This window comes from Salvia splendens, chromosome 2 (assembly GCF_004379255.2).
Source record: "Salvia splendens isolate huo1 chromosome 2, SspV2, whole genome shotgun sequence".
Taxonomy (NCBI): domain Eukaryota; kingdom Viridiplantae; phylum Streptophyta; class Magnoliopsida; order Lamiales; family Lamiaceae; genus Salvia; species Salvia splendens.
Window position 1 is genome coordinate 10,359,249 of NC_056033.1, and position 8,927 is coordinate 10,368,175.

The 8,927-nt window shown below is 42.7% G+C and overlaps 1 protein-coding gene across 1 annotated transcript; it reads left to right on the forward strand.

Moving 5' to 3' along the window:
• Positions 1-1,369, forward strand: LOC121773385 (zinc finger MYM-type protein 5-like). The gene is made up of 3 exons (XM_042170240.1): positions 1-1,097; positions 1,170-1,233; positions 1,337-1,369. Exons 1-3 carry the CDS (start codon positions 1-3, stop codon positions 1,367-1,369), a joined length of 1,194 nt encoding a protein of 397 aa, XP_042026174.1.
• The last annotated feature ends 7,558 nt before the right edge of the window (positions 1,370-8,927 follow it).

The window sequence follows — 8,927 nt, forward strand, 5'->3', positions numbered from 1 at the left end:
ATGTCAACAAGGAAGTATGCATCAGGTAGTGAAAAAAGGAAAAAGAGGAAGCGAGTAGATGAATTGATAGAATCGCAAAGAGGAGCTATGGACAAATTTTTTTCAAACAGAACAAGTACAGGCACGTCCAGAAACCCAGATGAGTTGGCGCTTATTGTTGTGGAGGAGCAAACTAATCCTAATTTAGAAGACGAGGTCCCGATGCAGGATAATGATGACAACTATGTAAGTGATCATGACCAGCCTGCTACAGAACCTGCTAGTAGTCATGAACAATTTGTTTATACCACGGATATTTATGATCCAAGAAATTGGAATAGTCTTGATAACAAAGCTAGAGACATATTAGTGGAAAAGGGTCCTATTAGAGAAGAAAATATTGTGTTCCCCAAGGATGGCAACGCAAGACATTTTTCATATGCCCACTACTCTAGGAAAATGAAAAATGGAGAGGTGCGTGACAGAAAATGGTTAGTTTATTCCAAGCATGTTGATAAAGTGTTCTGTTTTTGCTGTAAGATTTTCAACTCAAGAAGTTGCAAAAGTTCTTTGGCACATGATGGGTTTGGAGATTGGAAGCATATCATTGACAGACTGAAAGATCATGAAACTAGTGTGGAGCATATCACCAATATGAATACTTGGAATGAACTGAGAGCTAGAATGGGCAAAGATGAAACAATTGACAAAGAGATACAAAAAGAAATCAAGAGGGAGCAAGAACGCATAAGGCAAGTTTTATTAAGACTAGTTGCCATTGTGAAGTTTCTTGGTAAACGCAGCTTGGCTTTTAGAGGATCTAATGAGCAGCTTTATAATGATCAAAATGGTAATTTCTACGCTTGTGTTGAGATGATTGCAGAATTTGATCCTGTCATTAGGGGTAAGCGTGTGCCAGTGAAGGGAACTTTCTATTCCGGCAACAAAGATATTAAAAGTACTAGTTGGGTCATCTGCATATTCATGCCCACGCTCAATAAATACTGTGATCTTGGATACGCCAAGGTCGAAGTTGTCCAAGGTTGGGGCGGGGATTACTTTGCTACATTTCAAATGATGGGTGTCCTGAGAGTCGGTCCCTTTTATGAGATTTATATGTAAGTCTGCTGATTTGAATTGGTTTTGATTACTTATGTCCACAAATGTGACATGCTCATTTTTGTATGCAGATTTGCCGACAAGGACAAGAAAGGGAAAGGGAAAGGGAAAGGGAAAGAGAAAGAGAAAGAGAAGGTAGATGGAAGATTATGTTGAATGAGCTTTATGCCTTTTGCTCATTCATCGCATTCCATTTTCCCTTTTATAGTTTGATAGTTTCATAATCTTAGTGATTTAGGTTGAAGGCAAAGAATTTGGAGCATGTTCTTGAATTAAGTTTGGTGAAATTGAAAATCTTGTTCCTTTTTTTTGGTGAGTTATACAAATGGGATTATCTTAAAACAGGATATGAAATACATGATCTCCTAGTGTTTTTTACAATCCAAAATTGACGTGTTAGTGTACGCTTATTTATGCATCTGATTCTATTTTCTGAAACATCCTGTAAATGTGACATGTAAATTAATTGCATTTAACTTATTGCAAAGAAATTTGTACTAATGAGATTAATATTTTCATTACATTTAAATTATTTCTAAGAAGTGAAATTAATTTTTTCATTACACAACGAATTAAAAATATTTAAACTAACAAGCCATCTTAGCTCGGTTGGTAGAGTGTGTGGCTTTTAACCATGTGGCACAAACGGCGTTTCATTTACTCGTAATTTCAAAAAATAATTTTAACTAATTAAAAATTAATTTGTACTTATGATTTGAAGATTTTTGTTTAGTTCATCAACCTCGTTTATTTATGCTGATTGTCCGAATTTGAATCATATTTTCTCCCAATCATCAAATGCTCTTACAAAAATGGTCTCTAAAATCTCTTCTCTTGAGCTGCCGAAACAATGCATCCAATCTCCAAACTCCACGCAATGCATCCATCAAGCACTCATTTCTTTCGCATACACGAGTGCTCGAGCTCTTCGATAGGATCTTCAATCATATCAAGGATCCACGTTATTTGTAGTGTTTAGTGTTAATGGTGTTGGAATCGTGCTTGGTCAAATGATTTTTGACTAATAATAAATGGTGTAAGACATTTAATTTTGTGAAATTAAATGCAATAGCGTCGATCTACGTTCCGAGTAGATGACCGTAGTATATTCACTTTCTCAAATCCGATTCCCGGTGAGTGAGAAATAATATATTAAAGTTGGTCACAATAAAGCTAGAAATGAGCTATGTGGAAAGACTAAGGGATTAATTAACTAGGTGTTAATTATCCCACATCGGGGATGATAAACTTCTTTGATGAAGTATTTAATCAGATGAATTATCATGTGTAATAATTATCGTGGAATAAGACGGGTGACAGAGCCCACACGCGCGCGCCGCCGCCGCCGCCGCCCGCCCGCGAGCCGCGCACCGTGTCCCGTGTCCATTGACCCGTGCCCGTGCCCCGTGCCCCGGGTACCTTGTGCCTTGTGCCTTGGCAATTGGTCTTTGGGCTGTTCTTTGGAGCTGGTCGTTGAGCATGGTTCGTGCCCCGCTTGTTATTTTTAGACCACCCCAAACTCCACGCTATCCCCGACGGGTCTGGTCCACGTCATGGTCCCGCTGGACCCCGACGCATGACGGGAGACAAAAAGGTTCCTGCTGGACCCCGACGCACAACGGGAGACAAAAGGTCCCCGCTGGACCCCGACTCACAACGGGAGTCAAAACGTCCCCACTGGACCCCGACGCATCACGGGAGACAAAGGGTCCCCGATGGACCCCGACGGTCCATGGTGTATCTCGTCGTGTAGCATGTCCAGGTGCGTCATGTCTCTTCAGCTCCAACTAGCTAGTGCACCAGTCAGTAACCCCCGGCGGTTACAGTCAAGCCATCATGGCACACATGATGGCTGTTGACTCCATCAATGCCCCTGCTGGTGGACTTGGCCTATAAATAGGCAGTCAGTCCATGCATTGCACACAATGTCATAGAACACCCAACACAAGCATGTCATTCTCTCCCTCTCTCTGCATTGTCTTCCCGTCGAAGCTCTGCTCCCGCCTTACTCCCGTTCGCCGGAGCTCTGTTGCTAGCGGTGCTGCTACATCAGAGACGGAGCCGTTTTATCTTTGGGGACGACACGCCAAACCGAGAGCACTACCGGGGCGTATCTCGTCTTGCGGAAAGAGGACTCCTCGACTCGGCTTAACATCTTTACGGTTATTGTTTCGAATTCTGTTTTGTAATTTCAATTTAATTTATTTCTGTTGTTCATTGGGTTGTACTACGCCCGGTTAGTGTATCTTTGTATCACAGTTTAATTAATCAAGTTTCAATCCAACATTCGCAAGACGAGATATACTTGCCGTTGAAGAAGGAGATTGGATTTTAAATTGAATCTAAAACTTTCGAAACTAATACCTTAGCGTGGAGTTGGATCCCGTCGCTGAGTTCCCCGTCGTCGCTTTCCCCGACTCCAACACCGACGTGCCCACTGTTCCCCGCTGGATCCCCGTCGGGTCCCCGCCATGACCACGACTCCCGTCGAGTCCACATCATTACACTTGATTACCCAAGCGCGTTGAGCGTTTACTAACCCATTTGGGTCGACTGGTGCATCCACGTTGAGTGGCACCGATGGTTCCACATTAAGTGGTTCCATGGAATCCTTGATAGGATCGTGTGTTGGACCTTTCGAGGTCAACACGGGTGTTGGGACCTTCGGGACCAACCCGAAGAAAGACGGTTCCATTTTTTGTGGTTCTGCGAGATCCTCCAATGGATCGTATGTTGAGTCCTTTGGGATCAACACGAGTATTGGGGCCTTCGGGGCCAACATGCAAACTGACGGTTCCACTATTAGTAGTTCCTTTAGATCCTCTAATGGATCAAGTGTTGAGTCCTTCGGGATCAACACGTGTGTTGGGGCCAACACGAGAACTAGTGGTTCCACGTTTAGTGGCTCCATAGAATCCTCTAATGGATTGAGTGTTGGGACCGTCGGGTCCAACACGAGAGTTGATGTCATTGGGATCAACACGACTGACTCCAGTGTGGGGGAAAGACCTCATGAATGGCCAAGGACAGGGAAGTCCTACGGGACGTCTCCCGTTGTTCCTATTGATAGGGACATAGGGTCGTTGGGCGTGTCCCATTGGTCTCAAGGGACGTCTCCCGTTCGTCGGGAGACATGGGAGACGTTCTGCTCCCGTCCGTGCCTTAGAAAATGTTGGAAGACATTTGGCACACGTTAGGTCCCAAGGGACGTCTCCCGTTCGTCGGGAGACATGAGGGACATTCGACTGTCGTCCGTGGCATGAGAAACGTCGGGAGACATTTCTCACCCATCCGAGTCTTCAAAACGTCGGTAGACATGGGGAGACATTTCGCTCCCGTTAGTGCAGTAGAATATGTCGAGAGACGTATGGCACACATTTGTGATGTGGGAAATGTCGGGAGCAAATTTTGCACCCGTCGATCTCCTGTTCGTCGGGAGACATGGGCTCCCATCCGTGCTTTAGGAAATGTCAGTAGACGTTTTCCACCCTTACATCTAATGTGAGATGTCGGGAGAAATTTTACACACGTCCGTCTCTTATGAGATGTCGGGAGCAAATTTTGCACCTGTCGGTCTCCCGTTCGTCGGGAGACATAGGGAGACATTTGGCTCCAGTTCGTGCCTTAGCAAATGTCGGGAGACATTTGGCACACGTCGGTCCCTTAGCAAATATCGAGAGACGTTTGACACCCGTTCGTGTCTTGAAAAAATGTCGGGAGACATTTGGCTCCGCCCATTCCATGAGAGATGTTGGGAGACATTTGGCACCCGTCTAAATGTCGGGAGAAAGATGAAGCAACCAACCAAGAAGCTTGGTGGAGAATTTATCAAACATGCCAAAGGCAACATAGCCGCCGTGCTAACTGAAGAAGTCAACCACGTCGAGAACAAAGGTGGTTGGTATATCGACACGGGCGTCACTGCCCTCGTGTGTGCCGATAGAAGTAAGTTCTACACTTACAAGACTGTTGAGGGGAGGAAGCTCAACATGGGGAACCAAGCCTCGTCCAAATGTGTCGACTTTGGAGATATGGTCCTCAAGATGACGTCCGACGTGACAATCACTCTAAGAAAGTGCTACATGTCCCGGACATACGCAAGAACATAGTTTCTGGATCAATACTTGTAAATAGGGGTTTTTTAACTTGTATTTGAGTCCGATATGTTCTTTATATATACGTTTGGAAAATCCATCGGAAAATGTTATGTAACCGAGGGTCCTTTTTAAACTAAGTGTATAGGCTATTCGCCGTGTTTGAAAAGCCATTGGCTAATAATGAAAATGCAAATACTTCCTCCTATTTGTAGCATTATAGATTAGGACATGTGAATCCTAATGCTATAAAAGTTTAGTAAACTTGAATTTACTAAAGACAAAAGAAGTCTATACCCAAAACAAATGTGAGATTTGTCTTGAGGTGAAAAATGACTAGATTACAGTTTCATTCTGTTGAACGGAACACGAAACCCCTTGAATTAATTCACACCAATGTATGTGATTTAAAATTCGTGCAAACTAGAAGTGGTATAAAATACTTTATCACGTTCATAGATGATTGCACAAGATGTTGCTATCTTTATCTTTTAAGAAGTAAAGATGAAGCAATTGAAGTATTCAAAAATTATAAGAACGAAGTCGGGAATCAACTTGGATTGTAAATCAAAATGATTCAAAGTGATAGAGGAGGCGAATACTTAGCCTCGTTTGGAGAATTATGCAACACAAGTGATATAATTCTTCAAACGGTTGCACCATATTCACCACAATCTATTGGTGCTACAGAACGCAAGAAACTGAACTCTTAAAGAGATGATAAGTGTGTTACTGATTAGTCCAGGGATGCCCCAGAACATGTGGGGGAAAGCTGTTTTGACAGCTAAATACATCCTAAACAAAATCCCACTCAAAAGTAAGGATGTTACTCCTTATGAGTTGTGGAATAGAAGGAAGTCATCCTACAAATATCTCAAAGTGTGGGGGTGTTTGGTAAAGTGATGGTTCCAACGCCCAAATAGATTAAAATCAGTTCTAAAACGGTTGATTGCATCTTTATTGGGTATGCACTTAAGAGTAGTGCATATCGATTTGTTGTCCACAAGTCTGAAATACCGACTGTGACTGTGGGAACAACAATCGAGTCAAGAAATGATGTATTTCTTGAAAAATATATTTCCTCGCAAAGACAAGGAAAATATTGCACCCAATTCTGAGACGAGAATTGAGGATAAAGCCACTAGTTCTAAATCAGTGGATGAAGAGCCAGAATCGCGCAAGCGAACAAGGCATGATCCAAACGATGCGGTACTAAGACGTGGCAACAGGGTCAGAACACCAAAGACATTTGGTCCTGACTATATTGCATTCATGTTGGATGAAGAACCAACATCGATAAAAGTAGCCTTTGTTGGCCCAGACGGGCTGCATTAAAGAGAAACTGTTCAAAGCGAAATTGATTCAATTTTGCTACCACACTTGGGTGTTGGTTGATCTACCTGAAGGTGCTAAACCATTAGGATGCAAATGAGTCCTTAAAAGCAAGTTTAAGGCCTTGGAACAGTTGATAAGTATAAATGGTGTTTTAAGATGAAATCCATATGGAATAACCTAAAGGTTTTGTAGTACCTAGACAAGAGAGAAAGGTTTGCAAACTGGTTAAGTCCCTCTATGGATTGAAACAAGCGTCGTTGCAATGACAATTGAAATTTGGTAATGTGATGTTATCAAATGGATTTCAAATCAGCGAATGTGACATATGTGTCTACATTAAGAACACTGATAATGGATACGTTGCAGCGTGTCTCTACGTTGGTGATATGTTAATCATGGGTAGTAACACCTAAGTGATTAACTATACGAAAATCATGTTAAAGAGAAACTTTGACACGAAGTATATGGGTATAGCCGATGTGAATTCTGGAATGGAAAAATTCGAATTCAAAGGAATCATCTTGACACAATCTCATTATGTTGAGAAAGTACTAAAGAGATTCAACGCCTATGATGACATCCCGGCTAAGACGCCTATAGAGCTCAATGTTCACTTGAGCAAGAACAAGGGCGAGCCCGCGGCATAAGAAGATTATGCACGGGGCATTGAGTGCATTATTCATTTGACTAATTGCACTAGACTTGACATTGCTTGCGTTGTGAACAAGTTGAGTCGTTACACGAGCAATCCAAGCAAGGAGCATTGGAAAGCTCTTGTAAGAGTTTTGAGGTACTTGAAATGTACTCAAAATCATGGGCTATAATTCTCGAGATACACCCCGGTACTTGAAGGGTACTGTGATGTGAACATGATATCCGATAACAAAGACTCACTTTGAACAAGTGGATATGTCTTTACTATTGGGGGGATACTGTCTCGTGGAAATCCATGAAACAGATATGTATAGCCCGATCAACCATGAAATCGGAATTCATAGCTTTAGATAAAGCTAGTGAGGAAGCCGAGTGGCTTAAGAACTTCCTTGATGATATTCCATGTTGGTCAAAGCTCGTGCCTCCAGTGTTAATTCACTGTAATAGCCAAGCCGCTATTGGGAGGGCAAACAATGACTTGTACAATGGTAAGTCTCGACACATTCATCGACGACATAATACCGTGAGACATTTGATCACAACAGGAGTGATTACAATTGACTACGTAAAGTCATTGGATAACCTAGCGGATCCGCTAATCAAATGGTTAAATCGTGATCAAATGAATAAATTGCTAGAGGGAATGGGTTTGAAAACCACAAACTAAAGAATTGTCATAGTGGTAACCCAACCATGATGACTGGAGATCCCAAGAACTTGGTTCAATGGGAAAACTAAGCTATGAGAGTTCGTGTGAAACACTCATCTACATCTATTCCCTAGAAGAGCAATAGAGTGTTGAAAAACTTGCCTAGTGGTGAGGTTAAGTCTATGACTTTTAATGATCCCTAAAGGATCTCGTTGAGATGAAGTTCTCAAGGAGACTAAGTATGGCAAGATACTTAACGAGGAATCACCTATGTAAGTGTGAAGTGGGGCCGCTTCAAACTATACACTTATGAATCCAAAGTGGTGTCCAAGGCCTGAAATGGACACAAAACGTGAGAACGGATGAGGTTGAGGTGTTTAAGTGTTAACATCATTGTCTCGGTGCACGCTGTGGAGGAATAGTTCAAAGCATCGCGCTACTAGTCCGCCGGTGTATCCGATGGTGTTGACTATGGAGGGTTCAAAGCCAAAAACTACCTATCCTTATGCTTACATACCTCTTGAGGGTTGAGCTTGTGTCTGCATACATATGCATTTGGGCAATTTCCACTCATATGGGGGATTGTTGGAATCGTGCCTGGTCAAATGATTTTTGACTAATAATAAATGGTGTAAGACATTTAATTTTGTGAAATTAAATGCAATAGCATCGATCTACGTTCCGAGTAGATGACCGTAGTATATTCACTTTCTCAAATCCGATTCCCGGTGAGTGAGAAATAATATATTAAAGTTGGTCATAATAAAGCTAGAAATGAGCTATGTGGAAAGACTGAGGGATTAATTAACTAGGTGTTAATTATCCCACATCGGGGATGATAAACTTCTTTGATGAAGTATTTAATCAGATGAATTATCATGTGTAATAATTATCGTGGAATAAGACGGGTGACAGAGCCCACACGCGCGCGCCGCCGAGCCGCGCACCGCGCACCGTGCACCGTGTCCCGTGTCCCATGTCCCGTGACCCGTGCCCGTGCCCCATGCCCCGTGCACCGGGTGCCGGGTGCTTGGTGCCTTGTGCCTTGTGCCTTGGATCTTGGATCTTGGATCTTGGATCTTGGATCTTGGCAATTG